This window comes from Alosa alosa, chromosome 4, assembly GCF_017589495.1.
Source record: "Alosa alosa isolate M-15738 ecotype Scorff River chromosome 4, AALO_Geno_1.1, whole genome shotgun sequence".
In the NCBI taxonomy this organism is placed as follows: domain Eukaryota; kingdom Metazoa; phylum Chordata; class Actinopteri; order Clupeiformes; family Clupeidae; genus Alosa; species Alosa alosa.
The window spans coordinates 30875515-30897654 of record NC_063192.1 but is presented as its reverse complement, the minus strand read 5'-3'; the positions used below and the strand labels follow the sequence as shown (position 1 = coordinate 30897654).

Sequence of the window (22140 nt, the reverse complement as noted above, 5' to 3'; positions counted from 1 at the left end):
GTTGGCAACGATTGATTCAGCCAGTGCATTAACACCAAGTCTGCTGACATTTACCTTGGGCAGGAAGAGGAGGCTTTTGTGTACCAGGCCATCTTCTCTCTCTCTCTCTCTCTCTCTCTCTCTCTCTCTCTCTCTCTCTCTCTCTCTCTCTCTCTCCTCTCTCTCTCTCTCTCTCTCTCTCCCTCCCTCTCTCTCTCTCTCTCTCTTCCTCTCTTTCTCTCTCTCCCTCTCTCTCTCCCTCTCTCTCTCTCTCTCTCTTCCCCCTTTCTGCTACTCCCTCATCCTGTCTGAAATTGTAGAGTAGAGAATCCACTCATCTTGTCTCCCTCTGCCCTGCATCCTGTATGCTGCTAAGTGCAGTAGCAGGTGGGATTGTAGAGTGAATCAGAAGGTCCTATGGTGTGTGCTGTGTACTTCTACTTGACGTCTTCTTCCACTACTTCCTCTACTTCCACTTGCTCTCAGGGATGTCCGCAAGTTCAAGGAGACCAAGAAGCACTTTGACCGTGTGCGGGAGGACATGGAGATTGCTCAGGTGAAGAATGCGCAGGCGCCACGGAACAAACCGCATGAGGTGGAGGAGGCCACAGGCACCCTCAGCATCACACGCAAGTGCTTCAGGCACCTGGCGCTGGACTACGTGCTACAGGTGTGTACACCGTCACCTCCCCCGTAATCAGTGGAGATATTTTTAACACGAAACACTCAGCAGCAAGAAAACATGTAGCATTATGCCAATAGATATCATGAAGGTAGCTGTATTTTATACTGACCCAAGATTGTTAAGGGATTTGAGAGGCAGGAGGCTGGAGAAAATATAAGCTACCTTTTTCCACTTTCATTTTTATTGATTGCCAGATTGATCAAAAGAGCTGGAATGAGATGAAAACAGTGGGGATGAGGTCTTTGGCGCTACTTCTGCTTAGGAAGTGTGTGAGTAAATATGGCAGGAACAAGGAAAGGGGCTCTAACTCTGGATCAGCTTAAAATAGACGCTTGATCTCACAGACCACAATAGCAGACAGAATGACATTCTAAAAGCGCCGTGTGGAAGTCAACTAAAAATAACACAAGACGCTGGAAGAAGGAAGATGTTTTCACTTGTATTTGCATACGTTTTGTGTTTGTACATTTTGTGATGGAGCATATTGCTAAAGTTTAGTAATATTTTAGTACTGCATCCTCTATCATTTAATTAATTTTACGCTCCATTCTAACCAACTGATAGTATTTTTTACTAAAGAAACTTTAATACAGACTTCCAATTCAAACATTCAAAATGTCTGCATAACAGTCTAAGATCACACATACCCCACAGTGATACCACGCAAGGGGTCGTGGGCATGACATGTCTGTTCTAGTACACTAGAGGGCACTCATCATCAGGGTTTAAAGGGGCTTGTAATGGGTCAAACATTTGCAACACACTCAACAGCTCCTGCAGGAGTAGTAAAAAAGAGTGTTGTGTGTGTGTGTGTGTATGATGAAATACCAGACATTTTGCTTTCTTCTACCATCAGATTAATGTCCTCCAGGCAAAGAAGAAATTTGAAATCTTGGATGCGGTATGTGAATCTGTGATTCAGATTTGGATCCTCTTTTTTGTTGAATATATCTTTACATGCACTGAAGTATATTTAAGGAGAAAAGACTATTGTAATGTCTGTGGTATTATATTATGAACATAGCAGGAGGGTGAACTAAGTGTCAAGATCTGTTTCTAGAAACAGGGAGAATAAAAGAGCTCGATCAGTTCTAAAGGATCATCTCTTTCTCTCTCTCCCTCTCTCTCTCTCTCCCTCTCCACAGATGCTATCCTTTATGCATGCACAGTACTCCCTCTTTCACCAAGGCTATAACCTCCTTGATGAGATCGACCCCTACATGAAGAAACTGGCTGCTGAGGTGAATGCTCCCTGAAAGACTATCGATCCTCCTTCTCATAAATGTTCATCCACTGTATTACCTCAGATACAGTGAGACACTGTGTGTGTGTGTGTGTGTGTGTGTGTGTGTGTGTGTGTGTGTGTGTGTGTGTGTGTGTGTGTGTGTGTGTGTGGAGTGTGGGCCATCTATCAGCCGTACTGTAGTAATTACCTTCCGGGCCAGCTGGAATGACCTTGATCATCCGGAGAGCTACTGTATCTGGGCAGAGAATCAATTTCACTGATCACAATTTAACGCTTTTCTGGTGCCCAACAACAGCAACTCAGGCTCTTTAAATGTTGGGGAAACATAACAGCATGAGAAAAACATAAAACACTAATTTTCAATTCTATACATTGAATAGAATAAACACATCACTGACTGTGTGTATCTGACCAGATCATTGATGTAGAGAGCTTACCACATTTAGTTAAACTTCAGTGGCTGGATTTCAATACAGTATCTTAAATCAAAGGGCCCTAGTATGCCTTAGAGCATTCATTGAGAAATTGCTCTGCAATAACATGTTATGTCCAAACATATTTCTTGCCATACTGGAGAGTAATAATTAATGTCCATTTATACTGTCTGTGTCATATTGAATGCTGCCACTAACTACTAATCATCCATTTTTCATATGGGATTTAAAAATATATCATATTCTTGACTATTTCCTTTGCTGACCTTTATAGGGAATTTGTAGCTCACAGCAGAGCTGGGATAATTTTATAAGACTGTGTAATGCTGACTCAATTAAGGACACATTACACCTTTTAATGTGTATGTTAAAGGCCATTCAGCATGCAGCATACCCACTGACAAACAGTCTTTTGAAATAGGTTTGATGTAAAATTAAAGTATTGACATAAAGAGTTGCATCACCACAACACACAACACACAACACAGAGTTCCAGCCAGCCAGACATCAACAGTGGTTCACTTCTGTTAGTGAAAGGATGCCAGTGTCATCACATTTCTTTATAGAAGAACATGACCCAATAAATACATTTTTCGGCTGTTTTCTTAGATTATGATTTTTGTGTATGTTTAAAACTGAACAAAAAATTACAGCAAATGATAATGATAAAACTCACCCAAGTTTTGTATTGTTTTTAGATGCAAAGCTAGATGTATATGTAGTAGAGTCAGTGTAATGCCAACGTAGTCTTCCCATTCACTGAAATGATGTGTGTGAACTGAAGTTGGACACTGAGAGTGCCCCAAGTCAATGGTCCATTGACGAGCTTCGACCTCTCGCTGGTCGTCTGTGTGGCCCGCGTCCTGTGCGGAGTGGCTGGCCCGTCTGATCATTCCGCCTGTGGCGTCTGTGTGTGAGAGGGATCCACATTCACTTGATCGTCCCCCGAAAGCCAGACAGCTCCATGAAACAGTGATGAGAAGAGCTCAGAGCTCAGAGCCCATCCTCTGCCTCAGAATCGCTGCAGATCCCTTCGGTGCGCGTGTGTGCTTTTTTCTAAAAGCTCCTTTTTGTGTGGTTGCTCAGCTGGACCAGCTGGTGATTGACTCTGCAATGGAGAAGAGAGACATGGAGCACAAGCATGCCACCATCCAGCAACGGGTAAGACCCAGCACACCTCCACACAGCTCCACATAACACACACACATACACATACACACAAGGGTAAGACCCAGCACACCTCCACACAGCTCCACATAGAAACATATACAACAAGCGCACACACAAACACCAGTTCATATGTGTACACTTACACACAAACATACACATACACATACACACTTACTCACATGCTTGCGTCTTGCTTCTCTCTATGCTTCCCTCTCCTCCTCGTCCATGTGTGCATGTGTGTGTGTGTGTGTGTGAGACCGAGGACACGGCCCGCGGCACCTGGACCCTGTCTGTGTTGTGACAGTGGGATTAGCGAGGGAGGCCACCGGCCCAGCTTTGATTGCTCTACCTCTCAGGGCACCGTAATTGATTTAAGCGTTAAATCAGGCGGAATTAAGGGTTTCAAGTGGTAATCCCCGCGCTTGTCTGTGGCAAATAACGGCATTCAGCAGTTTTGCTCCTTACGCGGGAGATTTGCGATACATGCACTAATGGCTGATGTGCAGAAGTTGCTCCTTTGGACTGTAAATGTTTGTGCTGATCCTGTATGGAAATCATACTCTCCAGTTTTATATGCAGGAACAGCTTCTCGTTGTTGGATGTCAGTTTTCAACAGTAAGTTGTTTGCATTTGTTTTCTCAGGCGTAGTAATAGCATAATGACACTGTGTGGTGAGCTGACACAGAGAGGCTCTTTAGTATGAGTCTTCAGTGTGCATGTTCATCTGGTAAAAATCGCTGCACACTTTTCTAGAATATATTAGCAAGGCAAATGAATCACTATGAAGTGTACTGCAGTCTTCCACATTTTATGTTTAAAGAAAGGGTTTAGGTATTGATATTTTTCTGTGCGTCATATTTTAGATAGAGAAATAACTTGGAATCTAGCATACTCAAAAGTGCAGTATCTAAAATGGTCAAGGATTTGGAAACAGTCATGAGAGGCTATGAGTCGGCTAATGAAACAGATTCTGGGATCTCTCCACCCAGTTTATTCTTAGCTGCCGCCGCGCACGTCTTTCTTTGTCTTTGTATTTTTTGGCACGAGAATAGAAAAGACATGTTTCTGTTCCCCTGGCCCCTGATGTGTCCTACTTCATTAGCGTTTGGAAAGACAGGAAACAAGTGCATTTGGGGAAGCTGAAGATAGTCTTGATTAGTAAGTGGAGGCCTCAAAGAGGACTTTCTTTCAGGGGCTGTCATTGATGCCAGCTCTGCTTTTCATAGACTTCCTTTGTGCCGTACACTTCCAGTGCCCTGTGTTTGTGAGTGGAGATGTGGCATCTCTCTAGAAAACTACCTGAATCTGGACACACCTTGAAGCAGTGTATCAAGTTTACAAAAAGTAGCACATGCTACTCAACTGTGAAATATATTGTACTTTGTCATGTAATTGTGGCTGCTTAGATGGATGTTGGCTGTGGAACTTGTCTTCAGCTACATTCAGATTCCTGGAGTTTGATCCTAGAAGTGAATATTCAATGAAGGTCCCATTGAAAGTGGAACCTCCTGGTGCCTGCATCTCCATTTGAATGGAGGAGCAGAGGTTGCGGTGCCAAGGGTCCAGGATCAGTGGCCATCTGTCAACCTGCAGACAGCCAGGCATCCCCGGCCACAGACCCCAGCGAGGGCCAGAGTTTGACCACAGGGCAGTGTGTGTGTGTGTGTGTGTGTGTGTGTGTGTGTGTGTGTGTGTGTGTGTGTGTCTGTCTGTCTGTCTGTGTGTGTGTGTGTGTGTGTGTGTGTGTGTGTGTGTGTGTGTGTGTGTGTGTGTGTGTGTGTGTGTGTGTGTGTGTGTGTGTGTGTGTGTGTGCGAGAGTCTGTCTGCCCTTGGATTTACATACTTTACAAAAGGGATTGAGAAACATTGGCCCATTCTGAAAATAATTATTTTTATGTTAGACTAGTTATATAATGCTTAAAAAGCATTTCATCATTGTGTTGTGATTTTTTACTTTTGCACATTTATGAGAGATTTCTAAGAATGCCTGTTGTTTTTTTTGCCCCATTTTCTGACATGCTGTTCCTCCCATCTCTCCCGTGCCTGGATACTGGGTTGTCTTTCATACAGACTTTGCTACAGGTGAGTCATCCACAGATTGTGTTGTTTTCCACATCATTTCCTACTGATGCTGCACGCCTCCAGAGTTCACTTCACTCATTAGCTTTCCAGCATTTAAATGAATACTGGTACATGCACCAATCAAAAATAACAAACCTGGCAAATCGCAGAGATGCATTGGCAAACAGCAGAACACTGTGCAGAGTCTAACAAAAGACAGCTGATTGATTATCCAGGAGAAGGTCACATCGGTGTTATGTAATGGGCCACAAATGAGGCCGATAGCCCTGTAATTATAAGCTGTGGGCCTTCACTCTGTGTTAGTGAGTTTGTGTTGGAGTGCCTTCCGGTTTGTTCCCTACAAAGACCAGCTTCTCTTAAGGTATTGTTTGTGAGTTTATGTCTGACATAGGCCACCCTTCTAGATAATCATGCTTATTCCATCCCTGAGCAAGCTGGTACTACAGTAATTGGAGATTAGCGTCAGAAACTGATATATCTGAGGTTCAAGAGGTGATGTAGTAGACTGTCTATTTCTGAAAGGACATATTTTGAGCATTTACTAGCCATAAATTAGCATTTGGATAATGATGTGGTAGCCGTAACATTATTCATTTAGCTATGTGGAAATGAATGCACAGCAAAACCATTAAAGGAGTACCGTCACACCGGTGTGATGGGAATGTTGGGAAATTAACATTCTAAAGAATATCTGGGTTCATTGAATTCAACATAGAATTTTAGAACCTTCAATTGTTGCGGAACTTAGAATGTTCAAAAACCTACACCTTTAAGGGTTAAAACACAGAAAGCACATCTTACCCTGAGGCTTGATATCCCTGTGAGAGCCTCTGCCTCTGCCACTGTGTTTTTCGTGTGTGGGGGTCGGGGGTCGGGGGAGTTGAGAGTGTGAAATGCGACAGCTCATATTGTTTATTTAAAAACAATCTTGTCAAATGCCAAATGGCCGCTCTGTCATAGTGCTCCTGCCCCCTGAGTATCCCCGCCTGGTGGAGGTGTGAAATACTCCTGTGGTTTGTTTGCTCTCTGTGGCTTAGCCTCTAATGTCCGTCTCGGGGAAAACTCACTCAGGACAAATGGGCTCCCCTGGCCCTCACAACAAACTGTGTTTTCAGTATGAAGTGGCTGGCTGGAAGACACGCTTGAGACAAGCTCATGTAAAATGTTGAGTGCTTATTCATTTTTTACTTTGAACTCTAATGGAGGAGTTCTGTCCTGGAAGGTTGGGTTTGCGGAACTGCTATCGTTATGACTCTCAGCCAATAGCATCACTTTGTAAAACACTGCCAGGCATGTCCTTGTTTGACTCAGTTTTCACTCTGGTGAAAAGATACTTAATGTCCTGTATTGAACTGAGAGGCATGTTAATAGTTCTTGTAGTTTAAGGAAAATATATCAACAAACACAAAACATTGACATTTAATGTTAAGCAATTGCTAAATAGCAACTATAGATTTCTGTACATTTTCTAATGCTAATGTGCCATAGCCTTTGGTGAATGAGTTGATTCTTGTAAATTAATGATCATCAATGAAAAGACTTTCCCAAAGTTACACAGCACAAAAGAGTTTTCAGGGGGGACCAATAATGCCCAGGAGTCAACAAAGAAAAGAAAGCCAGGTGGTCAGAGAGAGCTCCACTGAGCAGTCATATTCGATAAGCGGTGGACTCATGAGGTGGTCTACTGAAAATGTGACATTTCATCTTCAAAAGGACTACTCCAGGCTGTACTTGAAACTTCTTTATTAGCAATGATGGCATAAGCATATATTTAGCTATGTCATCCTTTCAGTGTGTGTGTGTGTGTGTGTGTGTCTGTGCCTGTGTGTGGGCATGTGTTGGGTCACACAAGGAGGTCACTGGCCATGTGCCCATATGCAGAGGTCAATCTTTCACTCAGTGTGGACGATAGAGTAAACTCAGTGGCTGACCATCACCACTAGCACTACATCCTCTTATTTGTTGCTGTGGAATAATCTCATGTCCCTCACAGGGACTTTTTTTTTCTCTGCAATTTCTCTGGAAATCTTTATATTAATGATCACAGCATGTGAAATAAGTCAACAGTTCACTAGTTTACATATTTCATAATTTACATACATATTTTATTTGAAAATGTAGGTTATATCATCAGGTAGTCTCGTGGCATTTTATATGATTCAGACTTAGACCTAGTGCGAGTGACTTGGTTTCATTTCCACTCAGTCACCCTGCCTCTGATTTTAATATTTTATGGATATTCCTATTCAATGTTTAAACCCTGCATTTTTTAAAAAGCTTTTGTAGTTCTGGCACAGAATCAGATTATAGCTCTCTGAAAAGCCTTTACGTCACTTCCATCATTCTGTCTGCACAGCAAGAGAAACTGATCTCTCCATTGATAAAATCCTTTGTCAGTTTGTTAACTCAGAACAAGGAAATATTAACAGTTGCACCTCAGGTGGGTAGTCTACACATATCTTACTAGTCATTTTGACCTACATTTGGGTAAATAATATTAAGGTCTGTGCTTTTGGAGACCCTGGACAGTTTCGCACGGGACTGACAGCTACCGGAGCAGTCCGATTTACTACTGGAGTACTCTTAGGGCTGTGTGCCAGATGGGAAAATGAGCAGTCAAGTTTTGTTGTTCGAGTGGACAGACCGGCTGGTTGCATGCGAGTGCCTCTTTGGGGAGGTCGTAAAACGCGAGAAGAAAAAGCAGTGAGCTTTTTTAGTGGTTGCGAAATAATTCCTTGACACGGACCGCTAGGTCTAGATGGCAACACTCCGACTGCGGCATGCGCTATGGAAATGGCAGCTGTATGCTAATAGGCTTTGCTCTAAGCGGCTCCGTACAGCACAGGCTGATAGGTGGCTGTTGCTGGAGGTTGCTAACTCCGCACCACTCTACGGTTAGGCACCAGCAGCTTTCGTAGTTCAGCACCGGGACAGCGGACGAGCTGCAGTTCATGTAGTAGCCTAAACTTAGAAATGTTAAGAAGCTGTTTGCTTTCTTCTGACGTTGGCTAAGCAAGGACATACTCTGTGGGTCTACCCTACTTTTTTGGACATCTGAATTGTTTCGTTTTGGAAGGGAAATATGCTTTTGGAGTTCCTGAAAACTTTAAAGATGAAGATAGGATTCGGAAGAGTGGAGTTAGCTCTGGTGGGTGTCTGATCTGGGATCTGTAGTTCGATGGATTGAGACATAAGGAACTACAAATTTGACTTACATGATGTCGCAATACATCGTTATTTCATAAAATCATGTAACATATTCTACCTTGTCTGTGGACATCGTTATTTGCAAAGCCTTTACTGGATAAACAAATAGCGTGCCTGCGACAGAGGAAAATGTCTTTGGTGTTGTTTTAAAATGTACTTGATAGCATTAAATAAATAAAGATCCTAGCCCTGTGTAGTTTAGATAGTAAGATAGCATGCATTCTTCACTGCGCTGCAGATCAATGAAATTGGTTGCTGGGTTCAGTCTTGCTCAAAGGACTCTCACAAGATAGGCAGATTTCAGTTACAAAGGAATAAAATTGATCTCTCAAAGCTAAGCACCACAATCAGTCTCAGACCTGTAGAGAAGCAGCTGCATTCTCATTTCCAGTCGAGACCAGAGGGGCATTTGGCCTGCTGCAATCTGAACCTTTGTGAGAACAATTACAGTAAGTGGTATGGTTTGATGAAGATATTAGGCCTGCCTTAGGAATCATTTTGGCAATGCCATTGTACTTTCATGGGCTGTTTGGATATTGAAATGTGTTGGTTAATTCTCATGTTGTCATTAATGTAATTGTCAGTACAGTATGTTTCTCTTAAAGTCATGCCACTTCAGGAATATCACATATTTCTCCATAATTGTCGCACTTTATTGAGGACCTTATAAACACAATTATGCACAATAAGCGTAGCCAATGTTTCATTCAGACAATTGCACTTACATATTTCCGGCTCCTTTTTTTCACAGGACTTCTCATACGACGACTCCAAGATAGAATTTAATGTGGACGCCCCAAACGGAGTGGTGATGGAGGGCTACCTGTTTAAGAGAGCGAGCAATGCCTTCAAAACCTGGAACAGGTAGGACAAGCCAAGCGCCAACGTTCACAGCCTGTCCAAACTGGCAGTCAGGCAAACAACTTAGAACAGCCTGTCTGCCCATGTGAATCTGGACTCTTAAATCACTCCGTCTGCTCTCTGCCTGCATGGGACAACGTGAGGATGTGTGACCCGGCTTTATCTAGACTGTAGCCTGACATGCCAGGGCTCTGCCATATGCTGTAGACATGTACGGTTTAGTTTGTCTGTAGTCAAAATGATAAATTACTTCTCGTAATTTCGTACTGCCCCCGCCCCCCAGGGCTTTATTGTGTTATCCTGACTTTGTTTTTGTTTTTTTAATGTATGGTGCAAAGCTGTATCATATTTTATAACGAAAAGGGTCAAATAAAATCAATCAATCAATCAATTATGCTTTACATCAACTAGACCATTATGATCTAATTTGGCTTGGTGCATTTCCTGAAGTTGAGATGTTATATTTAATAGCTCCTCGTGTAGATCTGACGGAACAAGCTCAAAAGGTTTTGCAGTTGTTTCAAGCTGCTCCTGACTGAAAACCTGGTGTATATTTTAGTTTTACTAAATCTTGGTTTAAATGGATTGCTGTGGTCCTCTCCTTAAACTTTGTGGCTAATAACATATCCATGGATTGCGGACCAAGTTACACATGAGCTGACTTTCATCTGGATAACCAGTTCAGGGAGAGGAGGTTTCCACACAAGGCTTTTAACTCCTCAGCTGAGGTAGCCAGTGTTACATCAGTTCAGCATCATATATCTTCAGTACACCACATGGAAGGTTATCAATCTAATGGACATGTTTAATTCATCAATCTTTTTTTGCTTTTCCTCTCAGGCGGTGGTTCTCTATACAGAACAATCAGCTGGTGTATCAGAAGAAGCTAAAGGCAAGTCCATTTCTCCATTAGTAGTCCAGCCTCAGGCCTCCACAGGGACTGGGAAAGGTCAAGTGCACCTCTTCCAGGTCAAGCAAATAGGTTCCTTTCAGCAGAAAAGCCCCATGTCAGAACCACATTATCACTGGAATAATGTTATGGCTTGGCCAAATGTACTCTTGGCTCTGAGTGCTACCCAAATGGCTTACAAACTTTACTCTCCTGTATATGTAATGTTTTTTCCCCATGGCACTCAAGTGGAATTGATTGAAAATCCATAAGAAGCAATGGCATAGTGATGCTTTTTATGATAAAAAGTCACTCTGCTTCAGCCTGTGGTCTTAGATCAGGTTTTGCTTCTTTTGCTGGTAGCGAGGAGGACTGCATGGGGAGTTTATCTAACTCATACATGTTAAACAATAAGAATAAAAAAAACACTGTCAGATAAAGCGCAAATAGTGACTATACTGTCTGTCTGGAGGACCTGATATAATCATGATCCCGCTATATCTGATCACTCATTTAGTCCATGTTTGGTGAGGGGAATGTTACTGGTGGTTTGGTGACTGAGCTGATGGGAGGTGTCTGCGTGTGATTGACAGGACTCTCTCACTGTGGTGGTGGAAGACCTGAGGCTCTGTTCGGTGAAACCGTGTGAGGACATCGAGAGGAGGTTCTGCTTTGAAGTGGTTTCCCCCACCAAGTAAGCCCCACTCTGACCTCTGTTGGAATGTGATTGACTCATACTAATTATTTCTTAGCCCACTGGTCTTTGGGGGAAATCGCTTGCTGAGGTCAGTAGTTAGGAGTGAGCATGGAGCTTCAACAGAGGATATGTGTCTTGCAGGAGCTGCATGCTGCAGGCTGAGTCTGAGAAACTCCGGCAGGCCTGGATCCAAGCAGTGCAAGCCAGCATTGCTTCAGCCTACAGGGAAAGTCCAGACACCTACTATATTGAAGTAAGCTTCTGTCTCCTCTCCCGGGTTAGATTAGCAGCTATGGATGTGTCTTCAGATGTGTTTTTTCAGTACTTACGACAACCAGGACTGCAAACAAGCATCACTCGTCTCACTGTTAGATGTATCCATTTACTATTTATGCTCGTTATTTCTTTGTATACCAAATGTAGATATGAAGTGGTATAATTTCAGCTGTTTGCCAGTTCAATCATTTTTTTGTGTCAGTCAGGAGGCAGTGAAACACCGGTGTAATAAATAAAGATCTGTTTCTCTCTTAAGCATCTGGACAGGACAGCCTCTCCCTCCACCAGCAGCATCGACTCTGCCAGCGAGCCGCGGGAGCGCATGGTGAGAGGGGAGAGCATCCTGCAGAGGATCCAGTCCCTACCGGGGAACGAGTTCTGCTGTGACTGCGGCCAGGCCGACCCCCGCTGGGCCAGCATCAACTTCGGCATCCTGCTTTGCATCGAGTGCTCCGGCATCCACAGGTATGAAGTGGGACTGCAGACACCTAAACTGGCTCCCTGTAGTGAATAGTCAGTGAATAGGCTATCACTGGCTCCCTGTAGCACTTGTCAGTGAATAGGCTATGAAGACTATAAGTAGGCTTGAGTCACATGTTGTCCAATTCAGCAGCAGCCAATAAGCAATGATATTGAGTTATTTTGTAATGAAATGTCTAAATGAGAGTGAAGTTAGTCCTTTATTGAGTTATTTTGTAATGAAATGTCTAAATGAGAGTGAAGTTAGTCCTTTAAGGACACTGACTCAGGATGGGGACAGGTCTCCACGCGCCTGCCCATGTGCGCAGTACATCCTGCTTGGGAGGAGTAGTAAACAAAGCCCAACTCTCCAGTCCGAGGACCAGCTGGGAACACGTTTAGTGACGCCTCTTTGGATCGGTAGAACAGAGAAGGGGCAGTGTAATGGGATCAGGACTAACGCTCTTAGGAATCCTTAATAAGGCACTTAGGGCCAGAGTAAGAAGATGGTCCAGCTGGAAATTCCATCACAGCGAACAGTGAGCCATAAATCTGCTAGTAGCTCATCACTAGAGGGAATAATGGAACTTTTAGTAGGCAACAGTGTTTTCCACTTGTTATGGAGACACAATGTCTGCATATATTTTTACCTGAGAGGATAGGATTGTTAAAATTAGATGCGGAGATTGTGTGAAGTTGGAGTCTTTGACAGTCACGTCACTGAAGATGTGAACTCCTGCTTATGTAATCACCTCCCCTGTGCATAGACCATCTTTTGAATATTTATGTTTTTTTTTCTCTCACATCCTAATCTTCTCACGCTGGTCTTAAATGAGGCTTTTTTACTTCAGTCAGTGGAACGCTGCCATGCAATCTACGTCTCTTTGTCGTCTGAACCAGGTTGCTAGGTTACCACACAGTGTTGTGGTGAAAATGCTCATTTACATGACAATGTAGGCATCCTCTCAGTCTCGCAAAAAGTGTGTCCCCTTTAATTCCAACCCTTTAGTGTGACCTCAACCATCTAGGAGCATGGGCCTAAAAGGAGAGTCTCAAGTGGTGTTTGGAGTCACATTAAGGGTGTTTTCTGTCCAAGAGATTAGATTTGGCTTCATAGCTCGACAAAACAAAAGATTTCCTCTGCATTGAGGTGAAAAATCACCACACTGGATGTGAACAGTAAATTGATGTATTGCAGATGCATGGATTTGAAAGTGAAATTGTTTCATTAACTGCTTAGAATTTAAATGATTGTTGATACATTGACAGCGCCTGAACACTGATTGATGAAATGGCCATTTCTGCCCCTTTATCTGTCAGCGTGGGGCGTGCAGTATTTATCAGACTTGTGTGTGTGTGTTGTTTCAGGAGTCTGGGAGTGCATTGCTCTAAAGTCCGTTCTCTAACACTCGACTCATGGGAACCAGAGTTACTAAAGGTGAGATACTGTTCCCTCTGCATTGTTCTTCTCTGCCTGTATGCTAATATAACTATAAAATACTGTCCGAATGTACTGGAAGAATCAATATTTACCTCTGGAAACAACTGAATTTACTGTAAACATTTTAACAAAACATTGAGGACTTGAAGTCACTCTTCTTCCTCTGTTCTTTTCTCTTCTTTTGATAGTAACATCTTATTTCAAAATTTAAATTTTCTGCCCCAATCTTGGATCTATATGTTGTCCTGCCACATCCGGCCATATTTCTGAAATTGACAATACATCTGTAGTCTGACTGTCATCACTGGGACAAGTGATAACAGTCTATCTTCTATCTTCTGCATTTTCTTGATTTGACAACAGCTGATGTGTGAGCTCGGCAACAGCATCATCAACCACATCTATGAGGGGACATGCAAAGAACAGGGTCTAAGGAAGCCAGGGCCCAACAGCACCAGGTCTTTAGTTTTGTATTGATTTTATATTATTTTCAAAACAAGGAGTATAATATATTTTATAGTATCTAGCCCTTGCTGGGCAATGGGTATGTAAAGAATAAGAATTCTAAAATGCAGATGTTTGGGTTGCAGGCAGGAGAAAGAGGCTTGGATTAAAGCCAAGTATGTGGAGAAGAAGTTCCTGAAGAAAATGGTGGCTGGTGAGGTGCTGGTCAATGGGGACCGCAAGTCAGAGCATCGCTGGAGTGTGAAGAAGTGCCGGAGGCACAACAGCGCCACCACCGTCCCCAAAACCCGCCGGAAATACCGCCAAGACCGCGGTAGTGCCTCCCCTGCCACTCTCTCCACAGGTACCCTGTACCATAGTCTCTACCTGAATTATTTGCTGTAGCCTGACAAGTATAGTAGTTATCCATAACAGTCTTTAATAGGCTTGCATTTAGCTCTTTACTTCAAGCATAGGAATCCATTAAAATAAATAAATAATAACAACAAACAAGCAATTTATTATTCTTTCTCTTACACTCTGCCTTTCTCTTTTCCTCAGCCACTGCTGCGCTGGAGAGAAAGTTTCACAGAGACTCCCTGTTTTGCCCAGACGAGCTGGACTCGCTCTTCTCCTATTTCGACACGGGCTCTGGACCTCGCAGTGAGTCTCTCCTCCTGCTTTCCCGTTTGACCTCCCTCAGGACGGCCCGCTATCACAGCGGATTGATTAGCAGTTGGTTGCGCAACCAGATAATGACAAAGGGCTGCTGAGGGAGCAGATGCTCTAATTGAGATCAGTGTGGTTAGGAGCCGGGGGTCACCAGCAGATCAAAGCCATGTTGTGGTCTCATCATGCCATCGTGTAGGGCTGCATGAAGCAGGTTTACTATCTCTGTGAATAGTTTTTAGGTAGTTGGCTTTAATTGAGAAATATGTATTGGATATTTTATGGAAATTATATTTATTTTTTACTGGACGATGGGATAATTGGGGTCATGTTGACATGCTCTGACTTGGTGATACAGTACAGGTGATTAACAGGCCCATGGTTTGGCACTTGTTGGTCCGGCAGGTTTAAGCAGCGACAGTGGACTGGGCGGCAGCACAGACGGCAGCACGGACATTCTGGTGTTCGGCCCAGTGGTGGACAGCGTCACAGAGGAAGGTGAGTGAATGTGTTTACGATACAAAACTATTTATTCATGTATTTCACAATTATCATATTTGGTGTACTGTAGAATATAATTGTATTACACTCTTGTGTGTAAAAACAATGCCTGATGCCTGTATAAAACATCTGTAACCCTGAGCAGAATGTGAGGTGTCCGAGGACTCGAGTGGGGAGACAGAGCTGGAGCCGGAGGTGTCTGACCCCGAGGACGTGCGGGAGCTGCACCCTGGAGCGCTGCTCTACAAGGCTTCGCACGTCCGCAACCTGCCCGTTATGGCCGAAGCACTGGCACACGGAGCCGACGTCAACTCTGTCAATGACGAGGATGAGGGCAAGACCCCTCTCATCCAGGCTGTCATTGGAGTGAGTAGACTGCCATGATGAGTGTGGCAATATCAACAAGTACAGGTTTTTTAACCTGTAGCACTTTGAGATCTACTGTATGATGAAAAGTGCATTATAAATAAAATGTATCATCATTATTATTACAACAAGAGCAAGAAAATTCATTATAGTTTTCCAACAAGGGATATAATGTGTTAGTCAGAGAAAATGTCATGAAATGAACAGCAATGTCTAAGTATTAAACCACGACTACAATCATTAGCTTTGTGACCGCTGTCAGTTGACTGATGCTTATGGACACTGTTTGACCCTAGGGCTCTCTGATAGCCTGCGAGTTCCTGCTGCAGAACGGTGCTGACGTCAATCAAAGAGATGCCAAAGGCAGAGGGCCACTGCACCATGCCACATATCTGGGGCACACGGGGTAAGTTGGGCAGCCCAAATCAATTCAGTCCCTCTCTTGAAGTTCGGTACCCTGGAAATCCAGAGTTCTCGCGAGAGCACAATGGAATTGTCTGTGCGAGACACTCTGGCAAAGAGCAATGATGCACGTTACTTTTACCCCAACATTCCGGGGAACCAGCTAAACTGATGAAGACAGCGCTGCAACATTGGAGGACAGTACACATTGGTCGTAGTGTTATCTGATTGCGTCGAAGTCCGAAATCACTCAGAGTAAACATGGTCTAGTGTTATCCAATTGCGTGCAGTGAGATTTTTAAATGCATGCTTGTTTGCCGCCCCTCGATTTGGGCCATTACATTGTTCTTTGCCAGACCCTTAATCTTTTTGGATTTTCCAGGCTTGAAGTTCGGCATAGCAGCCTTAAGTTATAGAGCTCTATTCACCAAGATAGAGTTTCAGTGTTATAGTGCCACTTGTAAATGTTTTATGCATTTTGATTTGATTTGTCAGTGATGGAAGTGTTCTCTACTATGCGTGTGTTGCAGGCAGGTGTGTCTGTTCCTAAAACGAGGCGCCACACAGAACGATGGTGACGAGGATGGGAAAGACCCACTGAGCATCGCAGTGCAAGCCGCCAATGCAGATATTGTCACTCTGTAGGTTTATACACCGAGCAGCCCTACCACCAGTGGCATGTGCCAAAGAAATCCTCCTTCAATTCTCTCTCATTGTTAAAAGCTCCTCATAAACTCTGTTAATTCTCTCCTCTGCTCCGTTCTCTGTTTCTTCCCCAAGGTTGCGCTTGGCTCGGATGAACGAGGAGATGCGGGAGTCAGAGGGTCCATTTGGGCAACCAGGTCAATATCCCAGTAGCAGCCCCACAGAGCAGCAGTATAAGAAGTGCATACAGGAGTTTATCTGTCTCAATATAGCTGAGTGCTAAAAAGCAAAGCACTGGCGCCTAACCCCAGCCCCCAGCCCCACCACCCAAGCCCAAGCCCAGCAAGCATCCTCTGCATTGTCACAGCAGGTTGGACCAAGCTGTTTTAGACAGAAATAATGTCTTGTTAGGTGAAATGATTTCTTTCATTGCACCATCAGACTATAAAACTCCCTCTCTGTTCAATTTGTAGCAAAATTCCCTGCTGTGAAATCAGGCCCATACTGAACACACATTTTACTTAACCGACCACAGCTGCTTTTAGTCTCAGCTTTGCTCACCCTCCCTCATGATGTTCAGGCCATTTGTGGAGGTTTTATTTTAGTCATGAAATCTCCATCAGAGGTTATTTTACTGTAGGAGAGAACAGAATGAGTGCCTAAATAATGTGTTGGTTCTCATCCACAGTGGATAACAGATCCTGCAGTATCCCTTACAGTAAGTGAGATACTGGCACAGAGCCAGGTACTCAAACATAAACCCCAAATCAAAGCCTGGCTTAATACAGTTAGTTTCACTATTCACCAGAATACTTACACGGAGACCCACAAAGGTTCTCTGCAGCCACCTGCTCCACTATATCTGGCTAAAACTCTAGCCAGCACCTGAGGAACTTGGTGCTGTTACAGTGGTCATTTTTTAGCTGTCTCTTTGTCTCTCATCCCACTGTGCAGTATCACTGTTAAATTCTCCAGCTGTCTTCTAGTGGCATGTCGTGGAATTTATGTACATGTACATTTTGTATGTTGTGGGAACATGGCCAGGGGCCTTGAGGAAAAATGTGGGAATGAACGTGCATGAATCTTGGGAGAGTGGGGGGTTGAGGATAGAACTGTGATGTACTATACTGTAAATGTATGCAATAGAATCTTGAGGTTTGGGCTTATTGCTGAAAGAAAAAAGCTAAGACATAGGAGACCTTATGCACTTTCTTAACTATTGTTTTTATGTTACTTGGAGAGAGTACTTTTCAAATGGGACTTTATTTTAATTTATGAAGGACTGCTCAGAGCAACAGTGCAATGATTATTTAAATTCAGATTTCTGTATGTTTTATATTATGTTTTACCAATACAAGGCAAATAGTATTTTTTATATGATGTCAGATGTTGGTTTTGTCGAATGCACTCCACACACCCCTACTGCCAGCTGAAAGTTATGCATGTAGTTTCTACACTTAATTACCGTAACAATCAGTACACAATCGCCTATACATTAGGAATTCAGTAACTTTGTCATAAATCAGTTATACATTTGGTTAACAATCTTCAGGTTAAATGAATGTTGTACTGCTATGTATAGTGCACCATTAATTTCTATGTATACTATTCATTTCTTGTACTGGTATGCTACAGCAATAGTACTACTGTCATTGGTTTATGCATTGTTTGAATAGTGCATGTGTTGCTGGGCCTTTGTAGTCCTGCATATGTTTCTCTCTCAAATCTGTGTATGTGTATTTGCTATATTGTATGACGTCTTGAAACCTCGTAAATGTGATACCAAATCTCCAAACCTGTATATACTATTTAAGCATGGGACAGAGAGCCCATGTGGTCTTTGGTTAGAGACAAACTTCAGTCTTTAGTTAACTAAATTTAGTCTGCTAGCGTACTGCACTGTTATACATCATGTAAACTAATAGATATGAACAGTCTCTTTTTTAAAGATGACACTTGATGCCCTATTAGACTATAACATCAGCAGTCAGTGATGCCAGATGTGAGATGAGATACCACTCAGCCCTGTGGAAGGATTTAAACATTAAACATTAGATCAGTACCACTAAGATATAGGGGCAGTGAGGTGTTTTTCATTTCATCATTCATCTTCAGGGCATTCCTTACATAACACCTTACAGCTTTAATTGCAGCCTGTCTAAATGCCTCAGAGATTGCACAAGAAGCAAATTTGACTTTATTTGTCATCTTATAGCTCAACCCAATCTTAAATTAAATTAACTTGCTCAGTGCTAATTTGTGATACTGTAACTCGTCTCAGATGTAACTCTGTTTCTCTTTAACCAAAGACCTCAAGTTTTATAAGTCACTTGCACCATTATAAGTGGGGATTTAAAAGATGCCATCCCCAAATCCTTGTTAAATTGAGGGTGCGATTTTGATTCTTCTGTTGAATTGCAAGTTCTAGAAAGCAATGTCCATGTGCTGTGGGAATGTGTGACGTGTGATGGACTAGACTGTTAGGGCATATCGTAGTTCCTCTGGGAGGCGTGATTCCCATTTGAGCTGTAGTGCTGACTGGAATTCACCAGACTGTTGGTCAGTTGTCCTCTTCTGCTGCCGTTTTTAGCTCAGAAAATATGGATGTATGTTCATATTTAAGTGTGAGGGCTTCATTGCCCCTCTGATATTGCCTCCACACTGTTAGATACAAGAGGTTGAGCCTGCTGTGTACAGCAAATTAACATATGAGATGAATAGTTAGTATGTTTACTAGACACGGAAATGGAGTGGCATGTTGAAATTACCAAAACAAGAAGCTTGAACAAGTAGTGATGCGCCAAATTCATTGGTGAACCAAGAAAAAAACAAAATGGAAGGCCTTTCCCAACATGTGCTGTAAATATGCTTGAGCTTCTAACATGTTTACCGCTTGCTTTTAACATAAAGGTGTCTTCTCCTGTACTCTTTTTGTTTCTTGCTACAGTCTGAAAAATATGTTTGAATATTGTCTGAGAATTTCAATACCCTTGTGTAAGCCTACTGCTGTTATTTGTAAAAATGCTTTTGTTTCTTTTTTTCTTCCTTTTTTCTTTTGCTTTTAAAACTCTGACACAATACTGAGAATAAATAAGCAACATGGCTTAACCTCTAACCTTTCTCTCTGTCTCTCTCTCAGTTATGCAATTCTGCTTCAATGCTTCGCCTCTTCTTCTTGTACTAACTGCATTAACTCCTGTTGGGGGGAGTTAAGGGTTAAACTGGGATCTCATGGTACTTAAGCAAATCAATGTTTCCACTATGCTCATTTAACACAAGAGAATAACAATCAAAGGTAGCTTTATCCTAGTTAGCTAGTCAGTGTTGAACCTTTGTATTTGTGGATATACTGTATCTCCATGGCTCTGGGAATCTGTTTAGATAGCACTGTCCAAACAGAGATCTTGGTCACTCATGGGCTGGAGCAGGGTATTTTTCTCTTTGTCTACCATCAAGGCACAGCAATTTCTCATAGAAAAGCCTCAGTTGAATCTGTCGTCCCTGCCATAGTTTTAGCTGTTGCCATGGTCACCGTGAAAGTAAGTCTGAAAGAGATGGGAAGTGTGGCGTTGTGGTGCCTAATGTTAGCGTAGGAGTTTGGTGTTTCTGCAGCTTTACTGCCCCCTGTGATGGAGCATGAAACTGTTTCATCGGTTTCCTAATACATGTATTATGTATCAGGAAGTCCATGCTGTAATGTATGACTGCTGTAATTTAACGTTTTATCTAGAACAAGGTTATAAGGCAGCTAACCCCCCCCCCCTCTCTCTATCTGTGTGTGTATGTGTGGAATGTCTGTGAAGAGAGCGAGGTGTGTGCCTTGTTGAGGACTGCGAGGTGTGTGCCTTGTTGAGGAGCATGCAGTTCCATCTATTTTTCTATGCATCTAGTTTAGCATAGAATAACATGTAGAGGGAAAGATTTTCACTAGGGGGATACTATTACAGGGATAGTATTTTATCACCACCAGAAATGTTCATATGACTTTAGGTATGGGAATGGGTGTATTGCATTAGTGACCAGAATCTCTTCTGCTAAATAATAACACTCAGCTTTGCACTGATTTCCTCTTATGTTTCAGGAGATACAACATACCTGGACATCTTCCGAGAGTTTTCTCACATGGCCTCTCACAACCCAGAAAAGCTGAAACGTCGAAGTGTACACTTCCGCCACTCCTTTAGGTAGTCCAGACAGGGTGTAGTGCAATGATCTGAAGGCCAGTCACTCCACATCGGACACATTGTGGTTGTATTTATATCCCTGTTTTGTTTTCTCCACCCAGAGTATGATCTGTGAAGATGGTAGTAAGAAGTTGCTGCGAACATACGGCGCAGATCTTGGATGGTGGGAGAGACACAGCAAAGGAGTAATTCAACAGAGACCAGTTTTGCATATTTTTTATGATCTACTCTACTCTTTCTCTTGCTCACTTTAAGTGCTGCAAATGTTTGAATAGAATGTATGAATGCTCAGTGAAACATATTCTGAATTTTGATGTCTGAATTGCTATATCCCAAGTGAATATCACATGGCTTTTTGCATCTTACATGATGCAAAATGTTTCTGCTGAATTTAAATCTGAGCATGTTTACATCACTTCTGTTGCGTTATACATTATGTACAAGGACAAAGATTGTCACAGAATTAGTGTTTGCCTGTGAGATGTTTTCATTCGTTTGCAAGTATGGCTGGAATTCAGTCTTTCACTCTTGCTATCAAATGCTATTGATAATACAGTGGATTTTTAGATTGTGTTGTACAATGTCATTTTTAGGGGAATTTGCTGGTCTTATCCCCCTTTTGTGTCTTCTTTTTAATTTTCCCATTGCCTGTTTCTCTTCAATTTAAGAAGCACTTATCTAATAAATTGATGAAGTTTACAAACTTTCTACTCGTTCTACAGTCCAGCAGCCTATCACCAGATCCATAGGACTTTACTCTTTTAATGTAGCCTATTGCTCCAGAGCTCATTGATTTGAATTCAGCAACATGTTAATTGGGCTAGTTAATTAGACTGCCAAGTTTCAGACACAACAAAAAGAAATGTCTATGGAGAGGTTAATAATTTCATATAAACATTTCAATTTCAAAATGAATTCTTTGGACGTTAGGCTGCATCCGTACTGGTCAGTGAGCTTGTCTCAATCCATCTTATGATATTCAAAGCTAGTGTTATCGTCAGGAGGCCTATGCTAGAGATTAACATTTCATACCGTTTTTACTCCTTCACTCTGATGCTATGATGGCTATGCTGGTATGTAGCCCATCATATTTTATTGTTTCTGTAAAGTATGATATTGCATCAGTTACGTATGTTTTAAAATGTAGAGGCAAATGCTAATATATCTCAAAATTTGTAACAAAATGGGGGAAATGTTCAGTCCCTTTGAGATCAAAATAAAGAATGCTTATCTTTTCAATGTTATGGTTTCATTTTTCATTTAATATTTTAAAAAACGCTTCAACATTTCTCCTGATAGATGCCTGTCCACAGTCATTTGGGTTTTATCAAAGATGCTGAATGGCCTGCAGAGATGGTAAAAGTAAGCTACACACTTTCCAAACTCAAGTAGAAGTACAGATACATCTGTAAAAAAGGACAAAAGTAGAAGTAGTCATTCAACTTCTTTACTCAAGTAAAAGTAAACTAGGCCTACAGGCTCTGAAATGTAGCCTACTTCAGG

The 22140-nt window shown here is 42.4% G+C and overlaps 1 protein-coding gene across 2 annotated transcripts in view; it reads left to right on the top strand.

The window, feature by feature from the left end:
- The window catches only part of acap3a (ArfGAP with coiled-coil, ankyrin repeat and PH domains 3a), a 63953-nt gene extending 42077 nt beyond the window's left edge, over positions 1-21876 (top strand). Inside the window, exons 6-26 of one of the 2 annotated variants that reach the window (XM_048241171.1) lie at positions 466-649; positions 1521-1565; positions 1810-1905; positions 3431-3505; positions 5585-5596; positions 9555-9667; positions 10505-10556; positions 11147-11247; positions 11392-11503; positions 11783-11991; positions 13354-13423; positions 13790-13884; positions 14017-14234; positions 14432-14533; positions 14936-15037; positions 15186-15406; positions 15703-15812; positions 16339-16449; positions 16589-16650; positions 20535-20637; positions 20739-21876. In XM_048241171.1, coding sequence (XP_048097128.1) covers positions 466-649; positions 1521-1565; positions 1810-1905; positions 3431-3505; positions 5585-5596; positions 9555-9667; positions 10505-10556; positions 11147-11247; positions 11392-11503; positions 11783-11991; positions 13354-13423; positions 13790-13884; positions 14017-14234; positions 14432-14533; positions 14936-15037; positions 15186-15406; positions 15703-15812; positions 16339-16449; positions 16589-16650; positions 20535-20637; positions 20739-20745 — 2200 coding nt within the window. In that variant the 3' untranslated portion in view covers positions 20746-21876. Of the gene's footprint in view, positions 1-465; positions 650-1520; positions 1566-1809; positions 1906-3430; positions 3506-5584; positions 5597-9554; positions 9668-10504; positions 10557-11146; positions 11248-11391; positions 11504-11782; positions 11992-13353; positions 13424-13789; positions 13885-14016; positions 14235-14431; positions 14534-14935; positions 15038-15185; positions 15407-15702; positions 15813-16338; positions 16450-16588; positions 19574-20534; positions 20638-20738 lie in introns of those variants that run through there. The other variant, XM_048241172.1, reaches the window with a different exon arrangement.
- The last annotated feature ends 264 nt before the right edge of the window (positions 21877-22140 follow it).